We start from the raw sequence: 25,508 nt of genomic DNA, 5'->3' as shown, positions 1-25,508 counted from the left end.
TAGTGAACATATATACATCTGAACATATAGTCAACATGTTAAATATTTTCTTTGAGTTATTAAATGCATTTCAAAAGTTAAATTAACTCATTCTATTTTTGAAATGTGGGAATGTTCCATTTCTGATTGAATTTTTTTAGATTTAAAGCAATAATTTCTTATTATATGATTAATACTTCTCATTTTGAAAAATTTTATACTATTATTTTATCTTTACTGTTAACATGTATTTAAAAACTTGGGGGATTATTAAAACACTATTGTGGATTATATTTTTAGTTGATAAATATCAAAGAAATGCAATGAACTTTCCATTTTTTTAATTTCTTAAGAGGCAGCATTGAGAGGTCTTCTGGGAGCCTTGACAAGTACCCCATATTCTCCAACACAGCACCTAGAGCGAGAGCAGGCTCTTGCTAAACAGTTTGCAGAGATTCTTCATTTCACACTCCGATTTGATGAACTCAAGGTATAATTTTTTCTTTTTGTGAATTTTAAGTTAATAGTTATTACATCAATAGGGAAAATCTGTAAACTTGCACAAATAATTACATTTTAAGGGAATATTTTTATCCATTTTTGTCATGAATCTAGGACTTGAATGTAAAGGAAATTGTAGTAAACAGACTCAGTGAACCTAAATAAAAAACAAGGTTGGTAAAATCTTAGTGGTATATCTGATAGAAAATGTGTGACCAAAATTAAATCACACAGTTTTTTTATTTAACTTTATTATATTTTGTCATTTGCAGAGTGGGGTGACATGAATTTTCTCTTGAATATATGAATGTATGGGTGTGTATATGTGTATATATGCATGTATCTATATGTATGCTTTTCTATTTTTTTCATCCCTAAGTGATTTCATATAGGTAAAACATTTTGCAGACTTTAGAGTACCATGTAATTATCATTTGTGTAGCACAAACCCCATTTGCTTCCTGTGAGGAAACTCCTTCTACCAATGCACCTCAACAACTATTTGGCAACTTGTCTTAGAATGTTGTCTAGCCACTGAGAAGTTAATTTACCTGAATGGGGTCACATAGCCAGTATTTTCAGAGGACAGATTAGAACCCAGATTTTCTGACTCAAGGCTGGTCGTTTATCCATAACACCTCACTGCCTAACATAAATTCCTTGTGATATTGCAAACTTTGTCTTGCAAGCATTTGTTAAGTACTTGCCATGTGCCTAGTACTGTACTAGGTGTTAGAGAAACAAAAAACAAAATGGCTCCTGCTTTTAAAAAGCTTATATTCTGTTGATGGGATATATCATAAACCAGTAAATACCATGCACACATGCATACGCGAAGTAAATTGGGGTAGGGGGCCTGGGGAGAGAAAGATTAGCAACTTAAGGATTCAGAATAAGCCTCATGTAGGAGATGACACTTGAAAGAAGTTAAGGATTCTGAGAGTTGGGTGAGGAGAGAATGCATTCCAGTAATGAGGGAAAGGCACGGAGATGAGAGATGGAGTGTCATTTGTGAGGGACAGCAAGTGAACTATCTTGGTTGGAAAACAAGAGTACATGAAGAGAGATATTATTTAATAAATCTGAATCAGTAGACTGGAGCGAGATTGTAAAGTTCTTTGAAGGACAGAGGAAATTGTATTGTATTACAAAGGCATTTGGGAGCCATTGTAGCTTCCAGAGCAAGAAAGTGACATGATCAGATATATATGCTTTATTAATACCAATTTGGCATTATTTGGAGCGTGGATTGGAGAGGTGACAGACTAGATTTAGGGGAAATAATTAGGACATATTTCCTGTTGTATCAAGTAATTTGAATATGAACTTAGAATCATAGGTTTAGAACTGTGAAATAACTTATAGGCAGTTTCATAAAGTAGATAATAGCTCTAGAATTGGGTTCAGTAATCCCTGGGTTCAAATCTCTACCTCCTGACCCCCCAATATTTACTAGCTATGTGATCCTAGATCCTAGATTATGGATACAATGTCTCGGGCTAAGATTTATCTATCAAATGGGCTGTAGTACCTACCTTACACGGTTTCTTGTAGTTTGAAAGGAGGAAGGCTCAGAGGAGGTAATGTAGGTAAAACATTTTGCAAACTTTAGAGTACCATGTAATTATCAGTTGTGTAGCACAAACCCCATTTGTTTTCCATATTTGAAAACTAGTTAAAGGTTAAATGATATGCCCAAGGTCACACTGGGAGCAAGTGGCACACGTGGAGTTCAAAACTTGATCTGTTGACTCCAGAACCAGTGCTTTGTTAGCCATTGTGTCAGATTTCTTCCCTGTTACTGGAATAACTGGACTGGCACTTTGCTGACCTCTGTCCTAAGTCACTGGAACATCACTGTAATGCAAATTCAAATCCTTCTAAATTTTACTCACTTGGAGGGGAGGGAGATCTTATGTACCTATGTATTTTGCTATCAAAAGATAATCAGTTTTACAAAGGTTCTCAGTAATACATGTAAAATTATGGGACAGTAGAGGGATTTTTGACTAGAAGATTGCCTAAATTTATATTATTTTGTGTATGAAGATTTTGGAGGAGGAGAGGTGTTGAACTTAGATGTGATAAATTGCTTCTAGACAACATCACAGGTTATCCAGTAATTTTACTCATTTTACTCAGTAAAGTTACTCAGTAACTTTAATCATTAGGTTAACACTTGCTGTATGAATACTGTCACATATATTTATTAATGTAACTCTATATTCTAGATGACAAATCCTGCTATACAGAATGATTTCAGCTATTACAGAAGAACACTGAGTCGTATGAGGATCAATAATGTTCCAGTAAGTTCCTACTTGGAAAAGACCATCAGAGGGACTTTTTTTTTTTTAAAATAAGACTTTTAATAGTGATAGTAGTTATGAGCAGCAACAGCTGTGATGATAGGAAGGACACACTAAACATATGGTATGTTGTGTCTAGGATCCTAATGTCCATCTGCTATTCCTCTTGGCTCCCACAATTTGAAATTTTGTTAATACTACAGTAATAAGAATAATACAGTTTTGTCACTTACGTTCTGAGAAACTGTCTACTATTTCATTTTATTTGCTAAAAATTCTTATGAATCATGTAGAGAGAAATCAATAACAACATTTCTATGTTAGAACTTACTGAGACAGACTAACATGGGAAGAGGAACAATACCCATGGTGTTAAAGAAGAATAAGACTTTGCAGACTAGAGGCTTTCAGTTCACCTTCATTGTCTCTAATTTAGAAAATGACATGGCATATACTTTCTCTCTGGCCAGCCACCAGGTTTTCATTTTAGTTCCCTGTGTACAATCTTCCCCACCTATAGGAACTAAATAACACCATTTTGTAGAACTAGAAGAGTAAGGATACACTGCAACTTGACTCTAACATTGTGATGTCATTTTGATCCTGTTTGAGAAAAAGGACAATCACCATTAAAGAACTAGTCTGGATGCAAAAATAAACATGTGACAGTTTTTCCTGTTAATGTGATGTTTTACTGAAGTACCGGGGAGGGATGCATGACATGTATATGTGTAAATGTATCTCTCTGTGTGTATATGTGTGTATACACATATATATGTGGGCTTGGGAGTGAGAGAGACAGAGAACCAGAGAGATTTATTCTGTAGGCAGTGTGAAAGGGAGAAATAAAGTGAGAAATAAAGGATTCCGGAGCAGCAGCGAAGGTTCAGTATAAATTTATAATCAGTCAGCAGTACCTAATATGTTCTAGGAACTCTGCTAGGTGCTAAAGATATAAAAGCAAACATGAAACAGTCCCTGCCCAGAAGATGCTTACTTTCTATCAGAAGAGACAAAATACACGTAAATGAGTACATTTAGAAAATGTACAAAATAAATACAAGTTAATTTTGAAGGAGAAGGCCCTGTGAGTTGGGGAGATCAAGAAGGTTTCATGTAGAATGTGGTGCTTGGAACTAGGTCCTGAAGGAACCAAATGATTGTAAAAGGTAAAAGTGAAGAGGGCATTCCAAGCATGGAGGACAGACAGTGCAGTGGCACCTAGGTGGAAATGAGTAATTTGCAAGAAGACCAGTTCGGCTAGACTAGAGTCACAGGAAGGAAAACAGTCTAAAATAAGGCTGGAAAGTGTTAAGGACTGTTAAGGGGTGCCTTGAAATTGCCTTTTTGAGTTGCCATATTTTCCAAAGCATGCAAGAGGCCCTGAGTGTGTAAAGGACCAATACCTTCCCTCCACCCCCTGCCCCCACCCCCAGCTAACATAACTTGTTGTTTGCATCCCAAACTTGATTCCCTGTGTGTCCTTGGGAGTCAAGACAGGTGCTAGCTAGTCTGTGCAAGGCTGAGAAATTAGCTTGTGCAGCTGGAACCCTGTAGATATGCAGACTATTCTATCTTCATAGTCTAGCAGTTCCCAAAGGGAAAAGAATGCTGCTTTTGCTATTGCTTTCCTCCTCTCCTTTGGCAGGATTTTTTTTCCCAACTTCCCCTACCATGCCGTGCCCCTTCCTGGTATCTCCTCCTTCCTTTGTCCTGCTGTCATAAATATACCAACTTCTCTATGAATTTTGATGCATGCATGTTCATTTCTCTTGTAATAAACTTGTTTTTCACAAGTTTTGTTATGTGATTGCCTGTTAACAAAAGGTAAGTTAGGGCCAGGTTGCAAAGGGCTTATAAAGCTAAAAAAGAGGGCCTTATAGTTGATCCTAAAAGCAATACGGAGACATAGAAATTTGAAATTAGGAAAGTTACAGTGTTAGACCTGTGTTTTGGTAAAATCACATTGGCAACTATATGGATTATGGATTAGAGTGGGGAGAGATTTGAGGCAGGAGACCAATTAGGACGGCTGATAGTCTAGAAAGGAATTTTGGGAGCCGGAACCAGGGTGGTGACCATGTAAGTGGAGAGATGCGGTCTTATGCAAGTGTTGTCATGGAGACTAGAGGAAACATGATCTAGTAACTAAATGGATATGTTGGGTAAGGGGAGAGTAAGCAATCAGTAGTGCTGAGGTTATGAACCTAGGAGACTGAAAGGATAGTATAGTATCTGTGCTAGAAATAGGAGAGTTTGGAAGAGCAGTATATTTGAGGGAAAAAAAAATGAATTCTGTTTTGGATTTGTTGCGTTTGAGATGTCCATAGAACATCCAATTGGTAATGTCAAAGAAGTAGTTGGTGATATGGAATTGAGCTCAGGAGAAATGCTAAGTTGGATGTTTAGATCTGGCAGTCATCAGCATAGAGATAATGGTGGTTGGCATGGGGTCTGATGAAGTCACAAAATGAGACAGTGAAGGCTATTGAACAAGCATTTGTTTTTTCATATGATTGTTAAAAAAACATAGATTGGTGTGGGCTAGACAGTTTTGGAACTCACTCATTCAAAAAGCAGTCATTAAGTTGTCAACTTGGAATGGGTTCTTGAGGGATGTGTTCTGTGTTTCAGTGCTTGGTTGACCCTATGCTATTTAATACTTTTATCGTTCGTTTGAACAAAGTTCAGATGTCACAAAGCTGGTAACATATTTGATTGCAGAGTCAGGATCAGAAATAATCCTTACAGGTTAGAGAACATTGGGCCAAATGTAAGAAGATTAAATTTAAGAGAAATAAATGTATAAAGTTTTACATCGATACAAAATAAGAGAGTTTTATCAACAAAATTTTTTCAGTATTTCAGCAGTTTATTCACGTTTACTATGTACCAGAAATGTGCTAAGCACTGGGAATACAAATAAAAGTGTAGAGAATGACAATTTCTGCCCTCAAGGAACTTACTATTACATTGGGGGGAAAACACATAATAAGGAGCTAGGAAGGAGGATGGGTAATACAGAAAGTCCTGTGGAAATGAGTGGACCATGTAGCAAGTGAGTAGAATAGTCCAGAGGTGGAGTGAGCTTCCAGGGAAACATGGCTAGAATCAGGAATTCATCTGAAAAAGATATGGGGTTTTAGTGGACTTAAAGATCATTATGAATCAGTAGTGTGATGTGTCAGGCAGGAAAGTTAATACAATTTTAGGTTGCATTAAGGCTTGGTGTTCTTAACTTGGAGAAGTGAGAGTTTCATTAAGTTAGACCATGTCAAGAGTACTATGTTCAGTTCTGGGAGCCACATTTTAGGAAGCACATTAGTAAGTTAAAGGCTTTCCATAGGAGTGCAACCAAGAGGATAAAGTGTAAAGGATTTTGAATCCTTGCCATATGAGCCACCTTAGTCAGTCCCCCTCACTAGATATTTCCAAGCAAAAGTTGTAGAGTTGTGGTTGTCTTGTTCAGTTAAGGCTAGATAGGTTCCAAGGTTCTTTCCTTTTCAGTTTACAAGTTGAATCAAATAATTTTCTTCTTCAAACAGGCAGAAGGAGAAAACGAAGTAAATAATGAATTGGCAAACCGTATGTCTTTATTTTATGCTGAGGCAACCCCAATGTTGAAAACCTTAAGTGATGCCACGACAAAATTTGTATCAGAGGTAAGTGTGTTGTGTGAAGTAGTTATTCACAACCCCCAACCCCGAAATTTGTATTTGGTTATTTTTTTCCTGGTGTAGTGGAAAAGTGTTGTTCTGGGATGCAAGAGACCTGATTCCTAGACATTCCATGTGTATTTGTACAAGTTATTCCACCTCTCTGGTCCTCACATTTCTCATACATGAAATAAAGTGCTGGTTGTGTTAGATAATTTTTGAGTTCCTATTCAGCTCTCAGATTCAATCCCTTTCTCTTTCTATTACCTCCAATTTAGTACAATACTATTCACCTACACTTTTAGTTGTGCCCTGACTTCCCTGGCTTCCTTTAAGTCCCGACTAAAATCCCATCTGGTACAGGAAACCACCGACTGATTGACTGCTCTAACAAATCTATTTGCCTTTACTCTATACCCACTATATCTTCCTTATAGCTGTATCTAGTCATGTCACCCTTTAGTGGCTTCCTAATTCTTACCATATAAAGTTTGACTCTTGTCTGTTAGTCATTGCCCTGCCTTACCAGCCTTGTCTCCCATTCATTTTCTTGGTGAGCTGGTGATACTGAGATTCTCCCCCAGATTCAGTCTCTCTACACTATAGCTCTTCAGCACTAAAATGCAATCAACCTATTATCTGTTCAGTTAGTTTACTTTTCATATGTTTAGGATGCCTTGTGGTTTAAAGTTCATTGCTGACCCTTTTCCTAAGAAACAGTAGAAAGTTATCCAGCATCTTTGAGCCAAATCCGGTACCTTCTTGTCTCAGTGTCACAATGATTAAATAATCAATACAAATGTATTAAGTGCTCACTGTGGTAGGTGCTGAGGATAGAAAGACAAATTAAATAGTCTCTGCCCTCAAAGAGCTTACAGTCTGTCAAAGAGTTCTATATGTCTGCAATTCTCTCTCCCCTTCATCTCTTCAGATGCATTGGTGAGGTGTAAAACAAAATGTTGCCAGAGGTCTAATGGTAAAAGTTGTACAAAGGCAGATTTTGACTTTGATATACAAGGAAATACTTCCTAATAATTTGACTTGCCCCAAAAAAAGAAGAGTGCTTCCCCAGGATTCCTCATTGCTGGAGGTCTTCACATAGAATCTGGCTGACCACTTACTTTGTAAAGCAGAGGTGTCAGACACATGGTGGGCCAGCCATACTGCCTACTGCACTCCTGAGTGCGACCCCAACCAGATGGAAATGTAATTGGGAAATATCTGACAAAATAAATAAAATACAATAAAATATTATAGATAGACAGATAATATAAAGATAGTATATGATTCAGTGTATATCCCACAGGGATCCTTATGTATAGGGCAATGATCCCTGTTTTCTGTTTGAGTTTGATCCCACTGCTGTAGAGGATCAAGCTCCTAGATACTAGAGCTGACAGGGATCTTGGAAGAAATCTAGTCCAACCCCCTTTCCCCCCTTTTTAGTCTCTCCCACTATTGTACTTCGTTTTACAGTTAAAGAAACTGACTCCCAGAGAAGTTAAATAATTTACCCAAGGTCATACAAGTAGTAATTGGCAGAGCCAAGATTTGAACTTGGGCACGAAGATCCCAGGTTCATTACTCTGCATTCATATCACTGTGCCATTTGGCCTTCTCAAATTCAGGTTGAACTAGGTTACTTCTGAAGTCCCTTCCCCCTTAGAGATTAGGTGATTCCATATGTCTACACTCTAGAGTACCAAATTGAACTATTCATTGTCCTCTGAACATGTGTGACCCTTTCCTGTTTCTATGTTTCTACCTGGAATGTCTTTCCTCAACTTTGCATGTTGAATCCCTACCTGTCCTTTAAAAGAAACTATTGATAAATGTTGTTTTGACACAACAGGTACTTATCAATTACCCCCCCAATATATATTCCAAAAAATAATTTTTAATTACAAGGAGGAATTTTTCCTTAACTTGGGTATGGTGCCAACCCTAGATTGTATATTTGATCCAAGTTTTATTGCTTTTCAATGTTGACTTTGTTATTATAGTCATTATTTATGATTCTGCTTTCTTCAATTTGAATATATATCTTTCCTTATTTCTTTTTTTCTGAATTCTTTTGTAATTCTATATGACTGAATATTGCATTGCATTCATATGCCATAATTTGGTCAGCCATTTAATAGTTTAGAATGTAAGTTTTATTTTCAGCTTTTAAATCACCACAAACATTGATATGAATGTTTTTGTACATATGGATCTTTCTTGCTGTGTACTGCCTTGAGCTGTAGTTCCAATAGTGTAATGTCTGAATGAAAGAATATGAACAATTTAATAATTTCACTTGCATAATTTTTTTTTCTGGGATAGTCAGACAATTTGCCTCTCTACCGGTAGGTTGTATTCTTGTGTTTTTCATGCAATAGACTGCTATGTACCTTTGTCTCAAAAGTCTCACTTTTTAAATTTATTCTCATCTAATCTAAAACTATCTAATACTAGATAGCTTTGATAATTACTGCTATTTTGAACCAAGGTACTCTTCTTTTCTCTTTCCTGCCCTTTATTTTTTTTGGGAGTCATATCCCTTGATATTCTTGAACTTAATTTCCTCCTTATTGTGCTATTATTTTTCTAATTCCATAGAATATCCTTTTGGTAATTTAATTGCTGATTCATTTTCTGAAGCTCAATTAAATGTGACCTCCAGGAAACGCTGCCTGACCCTTTCCTCCAAAAAAAAAAAAAAAAGAAAAACTAAAAGAAAAAAGAAAAACAACCAAAAAAATTTAATAACATGCTTTCCCCACTGAATAGATTTCATAGAGCACTTTGTCTCAGGCAGTTACAATGTTTTATTTTGTATTATAATTATTTGTGTATGTATTTTATCCCACTACATCTTGCATGAAAGCTGTAATTGTGTCTTATTTCAAGTTTATGTTTCCTCCAGTGCTTTGCACAGGGTTTTTTACATAGTAGGCACTTAATAAATGTTTATTGAATTGGATTGGTAGTTTTTTGTTTTTCTTTTATTATTCCTTTTCTGTTAGAGTTCATAAATTCCTTGAAATTAGAGACCCTGTATCTTTTATCTATGTTTCTTCCCCAGTACTCAGCACAGTGTCTTGAACATAGTATCACTTGGTACATAGTTGTTGAGTATTGAATCAACTTAAAAAAATTTTAAACTTCTAAGAGTTTTGTTTTGATTTTGGTTTGTATTTTCAGATCTCTTTAAATATATTTTTAGAGTTTAGAGTTTGTAGAATTATCTTTTACTTATGACTTTTTCTTCATTTTCCAAACTATTTTGCAGAATAAAAATTTACCAATAGAAAATACCACAGATTGTTTAAGCACCATGGCTAGTGTATGCAGAGTCATGCTTGAAACACCGTAAGTATTGGCTAGTGACTAGCTGCGAGTCTTCCCCTCCTCCCTCCACTATAATAAGAATACCATGATGATCCATATTTCATAAGCTGCAGAGGGCATGTATATCTTTGGGAGAAAGAATTTAACCATAATCATCTCATGTTAAAAAATGTTAATTAAAATACAAGAATTTGTAGTTTCAGAAAATTTCTTTGTAACTAAAAATAATATATGGTTAAGTTTGCAGGTTCTGCTGTGGATTGATCAATTTAAATATTTAAAAGAAATTTTCTAACATGATTCTTATGCTTTCTTCCCTTTCACTATGTTATGGCTCCCCTTATTATCAAAGGGACTTTTTGCTTCTCATTCTTTCAGTCTTTATTCCTTGGTGGGAAGACTAAACTCTCCTCCTGCTGTCTCCTCATTTTTAAGACCATGACTGCATTTTTTGGTGTTTCAAGAACCTGCTTGGGTCACATGTCAAGAAGTTTGTTCTTCTTTTTCTTATTCCTTGCTGAAAAAAATCTTTCAGGAAATATTCATAATGGTGGAGAGAGGAGAGGACTAGAATGAATTAAAATGGAAATTCAAGTCCTATATTTGTGTGATGTTAATTGGTACATTTCATTAAGATTTACTGTTAATTGATAGACATAATTGAGATGCCATTTTATTAAGCTTGGCAGACTATTCACCAGTTTGCCTAAGGTCAGAGCTTACTGTCTAGCTTGGTGGGGTGCTAGAAGGTGAGGTGCTGATTGTGAAAGTTCTAAACAGTATGTCTGGGACAGTAATGATGACTCTACTTCCCTTCTATTTTGGTAGTCATCAAAACCTTTCAGATTGGGTAGGTAAGGCCATATAAAGACTAGGTAAGGCATTTACCTCTACTTTAAAGGTGTGAATCTTTATTTGTCTTGTGCTTCATCCTCTTGTATCTCTTCTGCTATCCTAGGGAGTATAGAAGCAGGTTTACAAATGAAGAGACAGTATCATTCTGTCTGAGAGTAATGGTGGGTGTCATCATACTCTATGACCATGTACATCCAGTGGGAGCATTTGCCAAAACATCAAAAATTGATGTAAGTTATATTTCATTTTTAACATCAAGTAATATTCTCCTGGTTACATGATATTCTTAATATTCAAGGATAAGTGCTGCTGAGAATTTTGCTACTTCTTTTAAAATTGTAGACTTGAGATTTTGGTATTTTGTTTCTTAGAGTTGTATATTTGATGACTTTAACAGAATTCAAAATATGATATTTTGTTGCATGGCTTGTAACCAGTCCTTCATTCTTTCATTTTGTCCAGTGACAGAGTGATTTCATTTTAGGACATGAAATTATGGTGTGTTTCATTTAAAATGCTGCCCTGGTAGGGAAATGTATTCACAGTGACCATTCTAGCTATTTGGTAAAAACAAAAACAAAAACAAACAAACAAAAAACCTCAAAAAAACCCCTTAGCTAAATAACTATAGGAAACAATTCTGTCAGGTACAATCCTTAATATTTTGGGGTCATTGCAAAATATAAAGGTACCTAAGAATGAAAAATTTAACTGAGATGTCTGTGGTAAAAATTTATTCACCATGTACTGATTTTTTTCACATTTTCGCCACATCAGTTTTACTGACTACATATAAATTTGTTAATGTTTATGTACTCAGTTTGCATTCTAAAAATATGGGCCTTTTACTGTTAGGCAGCTTGATATCGTGGAAGAGACCTGAGCACTGTTCTTGTACTTGCCAGCCTTGACCAAGTCTTATAATTTCTCGTATGTAGAGCAGGGATGGTAATGTTTGCACTAACCTGCCTTACAGAGGTAGAAGGGAAGCTTCATATTGTATTTGTTTTGTAAGTTTTCTTGGACTACTTTCTTTCAGATGTATGTACTGTCCCCACCTAGTTTGTAAATACCTTGAAGGCAGGGAGTTGTCCTTCCTTTTCTTTGAGGATCCTACTTTTGTTGACTCAAAAAGAGAATTGCGAAGCTCGTTAGATTTTTCTTGTCAAAGCCACCTGGAAAATTGTTTTCAATGTTAAAAACAGTCATGTCTTAATGTTATTTTGTTTTGTATTTGTGATGCTAGTTTTTTCTGATTACATAGTGATAATTTGAAAATTCTTATGTGTAAAAAAAAAATACCAATTTAAAATAACCATCTTTTTTCCTTCCTAGATGAAAGGTTGTATCAAAGTCCTAAAGGACCAGCCTCCCAATAGTGTAGAAGGCCTTCTAAATGCTCTCAGGTATTTCTCTTTTCAGTTTGGTAACATAGCAGATGTCACTAGAGTGACTAAAATTGGAATTTCAGTATTCAGGTTAGGAAATAATGAAAATTTTAAAATTTCTACAATAATAATAATAGTAACTTGGATTCACAGGGATTTTTTCCGTACTGAGTTATGTATGTTTGGCAATTGCACTCGCTTTGTTTTAATATTCACCATATGCATACTCTAAACTAAATTCAACCAGTCATTGAGTGCTTTGGGCAGATTTTTGGATTGTAGTTGCTACTTTCTTTTTGGGGAAGATTTGGCTTTATTTTTTGTGTCCCTTGCAGTTAAGGGGAAGTAAATGATTTCCCTTATGATAATGTTCTTCTAGACTTAAACTGATGTAATTGAATTAGATGCATTTTCCCAGGATGGAATAACTGATTTCTTAAAATGATGGAATATTTTAAAACATTTCAAACATATTTATGATATTAAGAGTTAGAAGGGGCCTCTAACTTTTTTTTTATTTTTGGGGGGTGGGGTTTGGGCAAGGCAATCAGGGTTAAGTGACTTACCCAGGGTCACAAAACTAGTAAATATCCAATGCCTGAGGTCTGATTTGAACTCAGGTCCTCCTTAATCTAGGGCCAGTGCTTTATCCACTGCTCCACCTAGCTGCTCCATGGGAATAAGCATTTTTTATAGCACCTACTATGTACTGGGCACTGTGATAACTGTTACAAATAATATCTCGTTTGGTCCTCACAACAAACTGATGAAGTAATTGCTGTTATTATTGTCCCTATTTTAAAGTTGAGGAAACTGAGATGAACAGAGGTTAATGACTTACTCAGGGTTACATAGCTAGTAAGTGTTATAGGCCGGATTTGAACTTGGGTCTTCTGATTCGAGGCCTAGCTAATTCCATGGGGGGAAGGGAGAACTGATTTATTTTAAAATTTATTTTAGTTGGTTAACACCAAAAAATCTTCCAGTATGAGGTTATACGTGGTTTCAACCTTAAATGCATCATAAAGCCAATTCACTCAAAGTTTTGTGGAGAAAACTCATAGAAACCACCTTTTCACCACAAGATGGCAATCTGCATTGGTAAAATGAAATGCTGCCTAAGAATATTTAGCTAGGAAAAAGTGAGTTAAGAAAATGGAAAGGAGGGTGTCATTGAGTAGGCATATTAAGAGTGTAAAGTAGCAAAAAGTAGGGACTACTTAGATAAAGTAGATTAGTTTGATTTGAATATTGAATACTTTGAATTCAAATTTTAAGATTTATTAAAGAAACCAATTTACATCATATACAAAATTGATCATAATTTTAAACTATTTACTGTAACATCATGATGTTTTGGGTGCCATTTATGATTTATAAACTAGTCTAGATAGGTTTTATCCTAATTTATGGAATGATGAGTGGATTTTCCCCTATTAATATATTTTCATAGATTTCTGTCTTTATCTTCCTGGTCTTTGCTGTTCTTCTACTGTCCTGTTCTATTTGCTATTTTGGACTGTCAGAAATTCCCAGCAAATGTCATTGACCATTTAGGAAGTAAAATCAAAATATCTGAGGCGTAGGAGGCATTTGAAAAAGATACTTGAAAATGTATTAGCTATTCCTACTACTTTCTGATTCACTTTATCACTTGGAGTGCAGTTCTTAGAGAACTGTATCTCCAATTATGTATTGGGAAGTCAATAGAAAAATAATACAGATTTTATTAGTGACTTTTGTTATTATGTTTCTTTTTCTAGAGGGCTGTCTATATCTGGGTGCTATTTAGGCACTATAGAGAGTTTTTCAAGTTATTTAGTACACTAGGGTCCCAATTTAAAAAAAAAATATGTCAGTTCACTGTGTCTTTAAGGTAAATTAGTTATGCCATTAAAGCGCTACATTTCACTGCAAAGAATAACTTACTCGTCTGTATTTACCTTATTTTTTTTTTCCTCAGGGCTAAACAACCAAAGAAAGGAAATTAGAATTTACATGAAAAGTAGAAGCATAAATAAAAGCCTGGCTAGAATAGATTTGCCTACTGATATGTTCATTTGTCACTGTCTTTCTATAGTACCTGTCACCTATAATATTTCAGATTCAAAACATTCAGTTAAGAAAAGGCAACAAATTATAGGTATATTATCCAGATGGAATAACTGAATGAACCACTTGTCTAAGATCATTTGGGAGGAAGAGTGGAATTGGGTGTTGAGGTTCAGTGCTAGATGATGTTGCTACCTTTCTCTGTTGAGTTTAAAATTAAAGGTGACTATATTTTCTTTAATAAAACATAATAGATGTTCTACCTTCAAATGATATTGGTCTTGTCTTGTTACGTAGATATATTCATCTCTGAATGTGTCCCTTACCTAAATCTCTGATGCCTCTAAAGTCTTGATGGAAGTTAATGGCCACAAATCACACTTGAAAGGAACATATGTCATAACTAGAAGAGTATTCACAGAAAACTGTGTATATCAGAGTGTATTCATATAAGTTACATGTTCTGCCTTTAAAGATTCACTAGCCACATTATTTGACTAATTCTGAAATATAATTATAGAAATTTTTAAACCATAAACTCAAAAAATTTTTTGAAATTTTTTTCTATTTAATTTTGTGGCTGAAAAACTATCTTGTTAGCTGTATGTGCTCATTTTTGCAGTGTTTAGAGACTATGATCAAGGATTTACCTTGATTAATTATACCGATTTAAATTGTAGGTCAGATTGCAATAGTATATATACATACACTTAAGTATAGTTTATTACTTCTCCACTTCACATGCTTGATTTTTTTTTTTAATTAAAATAATGTAGAGGTAGCCTAAAAGGACTTCAGTATATACCCAAAAGGATAGCAAGGTAAACAGATATATTCTGCTTTCTGTAGTAGACCTTTTTCTAAAAATGTGTCTAAACCAAATGTGTGAAAAGAAAATCATATTTTAAATTCTTTAAAAAAGCAAGCATTGTGTGATAATTACTGTTATAGTAGCTGTTTGTTATTCCTGAATTTTCATTTGTTAGATTGGTTTAGAACAAAGAACATTCATACATGGAAACATTTCTGATACTGATAGAATTTAAACAATTTGTAGGGTATTTTTGAGGTGAGAGAGAGAAAAGTTAGCGACAATAGAGGAGTAATTTGCTTGTAACTTATAAGTGGATAGAGAACTAGCCTTGGAGTCAGGAAGATCTGGGTTACCCCTTGGCAAGGCATTTAATTTCTCAGTACATTTGGTCACTCTTTAGCACTAGCTGATTTTCATTGTTAGAGGATGTTTTTTACCTGGAACACCATACACAGGTACAATAAAAAACAACATTAAACTAATTTCCTTTTGGGTGAAAAGGCATTATGTAATTTTTTACCTCTAGGCTTTAATTAGGAAGGAGACTGATGAGTTCAGTAGACTGATGACTTGAAGACAAATATATTATCTATTCTTATTTTCATTTTATTAATATCAAGAAAGATTTATTTCAGTGAGTTAGATGCAACTCAATAAATTTCCTGTTAAGGTCTTTAGTAAATGTAGAGTTAATGCAGGAGATGTGCTTATGTCCTCTCTGTATAATACATTTGGAAACAAACATAAATAATCATTCTTTTCTAAAATTGATGAACTTATGTTTTTTAGGTACACAACAAAACATTTGAATGATGAGACTACCTCCAAGCAAATTAAATCTATGCTGCAATAACAGTTTCCTGGAATTAGCACCTGCTGTAGAAAGATAACAGTATTCTGCAATGACTGAGATGCACAGTTTTTTAGTGATTGCAATTACTCTCATTCATTCTTGCTTTTTCTTTCTTTTTTTCCTCTTCCCCCTTTTTAAATCATGTTCTTGTTTTTAAGACTTCTTTTCTGTGCCAAAATGAATAAAGTTATAAACTTTGAAGGGATGTTTTCCTTTCAACATGGCCATTTAAGGCAGCTAATTATGCATTGCATTTGGATCTCTACTGAGAAAAATTCTGTGACTTGAACTAAATATTTTTAAACGTGAATTTTTTTGGGAAAACTAATATTTAATATTGCTTCTTCTGCATGGCAAAACTGCCTATTTCTGCTATTTAAAAACCCTCAATGACTTCATTTTTCTATTGCCGCTTTTTTCATGTGCAACCAAGATGAGGATGTTTAAATTAAAACTGTGTTGTACAAAATGGTACCCAACACAAAGGTTTTTTTTTTTAATTAGTAAAACTGGTTTGTTTAAAGTTTTACATTTGCATTTTGACTCTTTTTTTTTTTGTAAGGATGTATGTTGTGTGTTTAACCTTTATTAACTAACGTTAAAACTGTGATGTGTGCGTAGAAAAAATACGTATGCATGTTCATGTTTAAAGAATGGCTGTTGATGATAAAATAAAAATCAGCTTTCATTTTTCTAAGTGTGTCTTGTTTTACTGAGTCAGCTCTGGAGGAAGATCTGAACTTTTGAGGAGGCTCTCAGCTCTTAAGTACTTAACTCCTCCTATTTCCACTTGTTCCTCTTCCAGATTGTGCAGCACATGGGAGAAGGGAATTCCCCTCTCCCCAAACCCATCAACAATAGTGTCTTATAGCAGAAGCACATGACCATAGGAAAAACATACTTACATGCGGCTTGAGAGGTGATTTTAAGGGCATTGGTTCATAGTACTTTTGGTTTCAGTGAACGGTCATGGGAGGAGAAGAGAGCCAAAGACTTGGCCAATAAGAAGAAAATGATTTGGAGCTGTTCGGCCTAGTGAAGTAGTTCAGAGGTTGAATTGGGGGATGAGTAATTTGGGAGAAATTGAGGAAAATTTGAAGGAGAACAATCTTTAGATCCAGATTCTTCTTTGGATTGAGGACCAGATCAAGAAAAAAAAAGGCCATAAAGGGATCAAGGAGCATTAAGCAGTAGAAGACCCACGAAGGAGAATGTTATTGACATAACAGGTTAGAAAAGGTAATTGGAACAATTTGTGGAAAAGGCAATTTGAAAGGATCTGTAAATAACACAAATTGGTAAAGTAAGTTGGTATGAGATTGAAAAGAAAGTGGATGTGGCTAAAGTTGGTAAGACTAATGAAAGGAAGTTGAGTGCAGTCAAGCTATTGAGAAATTATTATTAACTGTAAAAGTTTTACTTTGATCTTAGGGTTCAGGTATAAATACCCATAAATAGCTAAAAATTAGTCTGAAAACCCTAATCTTAATGAAGATTAGTGGGAATGCTCAGTATTTTGAAATGTGTGTATAGTTTATGTATTTTTGCCACAACCAAGTGGTTATTCCAGGTGTATGCTGATCTCCCTCTTGGAGGGAAAGTGAAGAGACTTAAGGAAAACCACTTTTGTTTGTAGGTTAGAATGAAGTGATCCTAAAGGAAATCAGCAAAGCTTCTATGGGGAAAAACAGGGATTTGAAGTGGAGGGAGGGAGACTTAACTCCTTGTCAGGACCTTGGAGAGTAGAAAATGTTACCTTGAGAAAGTGAAGAAAAAATGAACTTATTCTTGTGGTGAAGATGAAGAGTTATTGACTTGAAAATAATACATTTAGATGGGTTCAGAACTGGTCAGATGGCTGGACTTAAAAGAGTAAATTGTTACTATTTTCAATATCAACATAGTAGGAGGTCTCCAGTGGAGTACCCCAAGGATCTTCACTTGGTCTTTATCATTTAACATCACTTATTGAATTTAAGATAAGCATGCACATGGCATGCCCATCATCTTTGCAGATGACATAAAACTGGGAAGGATAGCTAGTATCTTGTATATAAGAGTTAGGATTCAAAAAGATCTTGACAGGCCAGAACATTTGCCTGACTCTTAGATGGCTTAAGTGTACCATGACTGAGAGCCTGGATCTGGATATCTGCCCGTATCTGTGATGATAATTTCTGGGCAGAGTCTTAGGGACTGAGTGGGAGGAGTGATGGAATCCTAATAAAGCTGCCCCCAGTCCCAATATTCCAACTTCCTTATGGGCCTCACTGAACAGCAGGTGTGTCTGTGATGGAATCCTAGTCACTGCCTGTAGCTAGCCACTGCCCCCAGAACCAATATTCTAACTTATATGGGCCTCACAGAAATAACAGGTGTGTGCATACACTCAATCACAACCACATCTATCTAATCTCAGATAGGACTACAGTAGCCAACCAATCAGAAAGCAGCACCACCAGGATGCCCAAGCAGGTTGTGGACCCCAAAATAGTAGAAGTGACTTTCCCTAGGTAGGTGCCTGTGCAGTAATAGCAAAAGCTGTCCTTTAGGTGAACTTATGATGTAGAGGCTTATTATGATAGCATTATACATACATGCCCCCTTCAGTGGGTTTTTCTGTATGCATTATGGGAAATTGCATGCATAGTTCCACCGAGGCTGGGTTCCCTACCCTATTACCTAATCCCTTAACAAACTCCTCCTGCCTTTTTAATATTCATATTTTCTGTTGTATAATCAGCATCATATACTGCATAAAATTGCTTGCCTTGCTTACTGAAATTGCTGACTCTTTCTTGGAGCTCAGCCCACTTCCTGAGAGGCATAATTCTCAATAAATGGTTTTGCTTAGGTTGGAGATGGTCTGAGTCTGTGAATTCTTTCGAAATGACCCCACAACACACCACGGAACTGCAACAAGGAGAACTTTAGAAGCAGTCAATTAACAGATGGTCTGGCACCCCACCCCCAATCAACCACAAGGACACTGTGGTTAGTAAATTTTGCTAATTAATCATATACCTGGATTAAAAGTTTGCTAACCTTGAATTCCTTAACCTAAATGTAGTTAACCAAGTCAGTTGTGGGTACATAGGAACTCCCCAGTATATCGCCCGGTCAGTCAAGAGAATAAATCTAGGAAAAAGGTCATTCTTGTATTCCAGAAAGCCAGGTGGCCTGCTTTCTGATCCTGGCCACTGATTTTTCAACTTTTCTAGGGGTATTCACCCAAAAGCAACAAGAGGTTTTTGACAATTTATATACCCCTTCATTCAGGAAGACCTGAGTTCACATTTGGTCCCAGACAGTAACTATATGACCCTAACAAATCACTTAATCTCTATCTTCCTCAGTTTCTTCAATTGCACCTACTTAGCATGGTTGTAAGTTTCAAATGAAATATTTGTAAAGAGCTTTGCACAGTCCCTGGCACATAGTAGATGCTCAATAAATGTTCTTTCCTATTCCTCTTCTTCCCTTTCCCTCTCCTCTATTCCCATCCTTCCCTTCTTCCAAAAAAATTTAGACTCTTGGTCTGCTCTTCTATGTGTTGGACCATTTCATTGGCTTGATTTCTATCATACGGGTTAAATTCCTAATCATTCTTAGGTTGCAGAAAGTTTGGGGCCCTGGGAGTGAAAAACCAAAGAGAAGACAACTGATTATTGGACTGTCCTCCTGGTAGTTCTTGCCTTATGCATTATAACCCTATGAATTCAAAGGTTAGTTTGGTGTATATTGTAAAGGGTTGGCTCAGATTCTTACAATCTAGCCAATAGCTCACGGATGCTCAGATTCCTTAAGTCTGCCCAATGTGACAAATGTTCTAATAAACCTTGTCTTTGTCTGGAAAAAAAAGGGGGTGGGTGGGAATAGAGATCCTAGGAAACACGTTCAATTGGAGGGAGATTAAGGTGATTCTTCCCCATCACAAATGTACATTGTATCTAACAGTGGTCTACTGGCTCCACTACTACATGTTTTTATAGTGACTTTTATGATTGTAACTTGACATCCATCCCACCATATCTTGTGGGGTCTGACAATCCCTGACCTCCATTCCCCAAGTCTCAGAGTCTTCCACTTCCTGATGTGGTTTCATGGTCTATTATGGTGGCACTGTCTCAAAGAATTCAGAGTCAGACCATCTCCAATCCAAGTACAGGCATTTATTGAGGCTTGATGCCCCTCAGAAGCAGATTAGGTTTCAAGAGGAACCAGCAACTTAATGAGACAACACAGGCAAATTTATAGTATAATGATGTTGATTACGCAACAGAAATTATGAATATTCAAAAGACAGGAGGGATATGTTAGGGGGTTAGGTAATGGGGAGGGGTCCCTTCTATGGTTCAGTGGTCAAACCTGGTCATGCTGCTTTCTGATTGGCTAGCTATTGTGGTCCTCTCTGGTCAAGATGGATAGTTAGGTATTGTAGTGCTGTCTTGGGCTAAATGGATGATGTGACTGTGGCTGAGTATAAGGACACACCTGTTCAAATATTTGAATTGGATCTGCGACAGTGGCTAGCATGTTGAGTTTGAGGGCAGTGGCTAGCTAGGGGCAGTGAGCTGGCTGTTCAGTGAGGCCTATGATTGAGTCTGGGGCCTATGGGGTAGTTAAAGTTAGATTCTGTGGTTGAATCAGGATATGCCTGCTGTTCACTGGGGCCCATAAGGAAATTAGAATATTGGACCTGGGGGCAACCTTATTAGGACTGCATCACTGTGATGTGAAATCCATTGTGTTTGGCAGTAGGTGGATGCTTGATGTGTATGAAGTTATTGTTCCTTTGGCCATGTCCTTTACAATCACATTCTTGTGGGTACTAAAAGGTTGCCCTTTCAGTGGTCCCAGGGGCTGGATGGCACACCTAGCTAGATGTCAGGTCAGCCACTTTATCAATAGCTTGTGTGTATTTTTGTGGACTGTTGCTGAATCCTTGTTGACTTGATGGTGGAGCTGACAGCAATAGCAGAAGAATCATTGGGCCAAATAAATAATTGTTATGGTGAGAGTCTGACGACTGTGACTATCAGGATTTTATGTGTTATCAGTTAGATTGAACAAGATTGGTCAGCAACAGGGTTTTGGGGACCCTCTTAGGTGCTAATGGATATTAAGTTCAACTCTCCCTCTCACCATCTTCCTCTTCACCTTTTCTTGGTCTTCTGTGTTCACACACCAGTAAGTGATAATCAATCTTGCCTTCTGCAACCCACTCCAAACTTTCTATATCTGTTGTTAATATCCCTAAGCACTCATTTATAACTCCTGCCAAATTTCCTGGCCAATTCTACTCTTTTCTGGGAAGGGCCTTCTCTTGTATGGGCACAGAAAAATGGAGAGGAGAAAATCATTTCCCTCCTTCTCAAGAGGGTAAAAACAGTAAAAATTGGAGCTTATACCCGGTGGTAGGTGGGTTGTGACGGTATTCATGTCTTCCTCACCTCCTAGATGAGAAAATAACCTCTCTTCTCCCTCCCCACACCCACCAAGAAATTATACCCCCTACTCCTACCCTCATTCCCACTTGGCTTTGGGGAAATTAGTTGTGAGTCTGTTATCAGTCAGTGTCAAAATTAGTCTCACTCAATTCTATCCAATCCCTTGTCTCTACCCAAACGTGTGCTCTACAGATGGGCTGGTTTCAGGACCTGGTGGAGTTTACAAGTGAAGATTTCAAAAGGAAATTGATCTGGCCATCCATACCCCTGGTTGTTGGAAGTGAGATCTTTCAGTTGGGCTTTTAACTGCCCTTCAGTGGTCTGAGGATGATGTTCTTGAGTTCACTGGTACATAAAGGCTATGCAAAATGAAGGTTTCATTGTGAATAGAGTTGTTATCTGGGTATCCAAACCTCCCACAGAGGTGAGTCTTGAGGGCTTGGACAGTGGCTTGTTAGGAAATTTAGTCACTCAGGATTAGAGAATGGGTATCTCTGATAGCTGGACTTCCAGGCACTTCCCCCGTAAGTTTTTGTCAGGGGGATGAACAGACCTTTCAAACACCGAGGCCAAAGCTTACATTTGATGGGGGAAGGTCAGACCTCACCACTGCTTAAGTGAATTTATGGGAGCTAGGTGTCTTAACTCCAGAGCGTTCTCTTTTAGCCTCCAATATTTAAGAGGTGGCAATTAACATGATAGATATGCTATTCTACTGTGGCTATACTTGAGACTGTTGGCCTTCAACCCACCCAATTATGGCAGCTTGCTTATATTGCTTCTTTACCCGTTAGCTGGACAAGCCAGTGGCTGTCTACATTTACCAAAGATTTTTGCCAGAAGTTACTAAACAGAGCACTTCACCAATATTTCCTCATTTGATATTCACAACAACCTTAGGAAGTGGGTGCTATTGTTCTCTGTTTGCAGTTGAGGAAACTGAGATAGAGTTTGAGTGACTTGCCCAGGGCCACACAGCTAGTGAGTGTTTGAGGCTGGATTTGAACTCAAGTGTTCCTTGTTAAAGGCCCAGTGTTCTACTCACCCTTGTTTTATCCACCTAGCTACCACATGAGCTGACCTTGGAAAGAAATTAGGAATTCTAAGAGACAGAAGTAAGGAGGAGTAATGCTTTCCAAGAATGGGAGATAGATCACTTATGAGATGGGCAATAATGTTTTGTGTGAGAAATAGCGAAAAGACTATTTTGGCTGGAGTTTGTGAAGGGGAGTGTTTTATAATAAGGTTGGAAAGGTAGGTTAGAGCCAGGTTGGAAAGGGCTTTACATGTCAAGCAGGAGTTTGTATTTGATTCTAGAGATAATAGGGAGCCACTGAAATTTACTGAACAGGAGAGTGACATGTCCAGATCTGTTCAATATCCCTGTGTCAGATGAGGGATGAATGAACTGGAGAGAAGTGGTACAGGAAGCAGGGAGACCACTGAGAGGTGATGAGGGCCTGAAATAAGGTGGTGGCTGTATGAGTGGAGACAAAGGGACCTACATAACAGACGTTGGAGATAGAATCAAGAAAATTTGGCTATTTATTGAATGTATGAGTTGAGGAAGTATGAGGGATCAAGGATAGCTCCAAAGATGTGAACCTGAGTAACTAGAAGAACAATTAGCACTCAACGGAAACAGGAAAGTTTGCAAGACAATGGGATTGGGAAAAGGGAATGACTTCTGTTTTTTACACATTGATTCTAAGATGTCTGTGGGAAGCCCAGAGGGAATGTAGGTCAGGAGATTGACTAGGGCTGGATATATAGCTCTTGGAGTCCTTAGCACAGAGATGATAATTGAGCCCATGGATCTAATAAGATCATTGAAAATAATCATAGAGAGAGAAGTGGGCCTAGGACAGAGCCTGGGGTGCAGCCACAGGTAAAGGGAAAGGGGAAAATGATCCAGCAAAGGAGGCTGAGTAACTGTCAGACAGTTAGGAGGAGAACCAAGAGAAAGCAGTTAGAAAACCCAGAAAGAGACAATATCAGAAGAGAGGGTGGTCAACAGCATCACAGAAGCATGAGGATTGAGAAAAGATCAATGGATTTGGCAATTAAGAGATTTTTGGGACTTCTGAGAGAGCAGTTTCAGTTGAGGTCAGAAACCAGATTATGAGGAGTTGAGAAGTGGAAGAAAGGAAATGGAGACAATGAGTAGAGATTGTGTGTGTGTGCGTTGTGTGTGTGTGTGTGTGTGTGTGTGTGTAAAACAACAAACAAACATGGCTTTGAAAAGGAGGAAAATTTTTGGATGACACTGAAGGTGACGATAAAGGCAAATGAAGGGTTTTTGTTCTGTTTTTAAGGATGGGAAGTACCTGTTTTGGGCAGCAGAGAATGAGCTAACAGCTAGGCAGAGAGTGACAAGATTTAATTTAAAAAATTTCAATCAATATTTATTAATGATATTAGTTTATAATTCTTTTGTGTGTTAGTATTCCCTGGTTTAGGTATTTATCTCAAAGGGAGTTCGGTAGAGTGCTTTCTTTCTCAGTTTCTGAAAATAATTTATTTAGTATTGGTATCATTTTATAAAAGTTTCATAGAATTCTTCTGTAAATCCATCAGGATCAGGAGTCATTTTTTTCCTTTGATAGTTCCTTTACAGTTAATTTTATTTCCTTTTTTGAGATTGGATTATTTAAGATCTTTATTTGTTGTTCTTTTAGTTTGGATATTTTATGTTTTTGAAAATAATTCTCTTTTTGTGTGTTCTGAGTTTCAATAGAATATAACTATAGTAAATTCGTATAGTTCTTTTTATTTTTCTGCTTTTATTATATTTACACCTTATTCATTAGTTACTTTGTTGATTTGAGATTGCCTAATGGTTTATCAGTTTTGTTAGTCTTTTTGAAGCTTTGAGTTTTGTTTTTTAATTCTGTAGTTGTTTTGGTTTATTTCTCCTCCAGATTTCAAGATTTCTTCTTTTGTGCTTCTTTTGGGTCTATCTGCTAGCTTTTGATTTTTAAAAAATGAATATTCATTTCATTAATTCTCCTCTTTTCTACTTTGCTATCTGTTTTTAGGCATCTAGTTTTCTCCCTTAGAATTCCTTAGACTATATCCAAGAAATTTTGGTATGTTGTCTCATCATTATTATTATTGTCTTTCACATAATTATTTATTAAAATTTTTTCTATGATTTTTGCCCACATTATTTAGAGATTGCATTATTTAGTCTCCATTTAGATCTGTCTTTTCTTTTTGCTTCCTAAGCTGATTACTATTTTTATTGTGTTATGATTTGTAAAGGATATATTTAGTATTCCTAACTTTTTACATTTACTTGCAATTTTTCTTTACCCTAATACATGGACAATTTTTATAAATTTTTTATTTTATCTTTTATAAAAATTATTAAAATTTTTATAAAATAATAAAAAATTAAAAATTTATAAAAATTTTATAAAAATAATTTTTTAAAACAAAAGTACTATTTGGTATTGAGAAATGTGTACATTCTTTAGTGGTTCCATTAAGAAGGTATTATAATTATTTTATCTCTAATTGCTCTAGCAATTTATTTAATTCTATATTTTATCTTTTGTTTATTAGATTTGTCCAACTCTGAGAGAAAAGTCTCTTACTATTATTGCGTTATCTACGTCTTCTTGCAATCGAGTTCATTTTTCCTTTATGAGTTTAGATACTATGCCATTTGAAGCATAGTGTTTTAATATTGATATTAGTTTGTTGTCTATGGTTCCTTTTTACATGTACAATCGTATTAAACATTTCCACATTAGTCATGTTGTGAAAGAAGAATCAGAACAAAAGGGAAAAACCATGAGAAAGGAAAAAAAAGAAAATAGTATGCTTTGATCTGCATTTGGACTTCATCTTTCTCTGGATGTGGATAGCATTTTCCATCATGAGTCTTTTGGAATTGTCTTAGATCATTGCATTGCTAAGAAGAGCTAAGTCTATCAAAGTTGGTCATCACACAATGTTGCTATTACTGTATACAATGTTCTCCTGGGTCTGCTCACTTCACTCAGCATCACTTCATGAAAGTCTTTCCAAGTTTTTCTGAAATCCACCTGCTCAACATTTCTTATGGAACAATAATATTCTATTATGTTTATAAACCACAACTTATTCAGCCATTCCCCAATTAATGGGCATCCCCATAATTTCCAATTCTTTGCCATCACAAAAAGAGCTACTATAAATATTTTTGTACATGTGGATTCTTTTCCTTTTTTATTATCTCTTTGGGATACGAAGCTAGTACTGCTATTTCTGGATCAAAAGGTATTTTTTTTCACAGTTTTATGTGAAATAATGAATATGAAAATAGTTCCAA

At 36.2% G+C, this 25,508-nt stretch overlaps 1 protein-coding gene across 5 annotated transcripts in view; it reads left to right on the top strand.

The window, feature by feature from the left end:
- Positions 1-16,437, top strand: part of FAM49B (family with sequence similarity 49 member B) — a 201,009-nt gene extending 184,572 nt beyond the window's left edge. For all 5 annotated transcript variants that reach the window (XM_027845525.1, XM_027845523.1, XM_027845521.1 and 2 more), the window contains 7 exons: positions 333-469; positions 2,712-2,789; positions 6,335-6,451; positions 9,720-9,799; positions 10,737-10,863; positions 11,969-12,039; positions 15,677-16,437. In XM_027845525.1, coding sequence (XP_027701326.1) covers positions 333-469; positions 2,712-2,789; positions 6,335-6,451; positions 9,720-9,799; positions 10,737-10,863; positions 11,969-12,039; positions 15,677-15,740 — 674 coding nt within the window. In that variant the 3' untranslated portion in view covers positions 15,741-16,437. The remainder of the gene's footprint in view (positions 1-332; positions 470-2,711; positions 2,790-6,334; positions 6,452-9,719; positions 9,800-10,736; positions 10,864-11,968; positions 12,040-15,676) is intronic.
- The last annotated feature ends 9,071 nt before the right edge of the window (positions 16,438-25,508 follow it).

This window comes from Vombatus ursinus, unplaced genomic scaffold, assembly GCF_900497805.2.
Source record: "Vombatus ursinus unplaced genomic scaffold, bare-nosed wombat genome assembly UNPS02014973.1, whole genome shotgun sequence".
Classification (NCBI taxonomy): Eukaryota; Metazoa; Chordata; class Mammalia; order Diprotodontia; family Vombatidae; genus Vombatus; species Vombatus ursinus.
The sequence above is the reverse complement of the archived record's forward strand: the minus strand, read 5'-3'. Positions and strand labels throughout refer to the sequence as shown.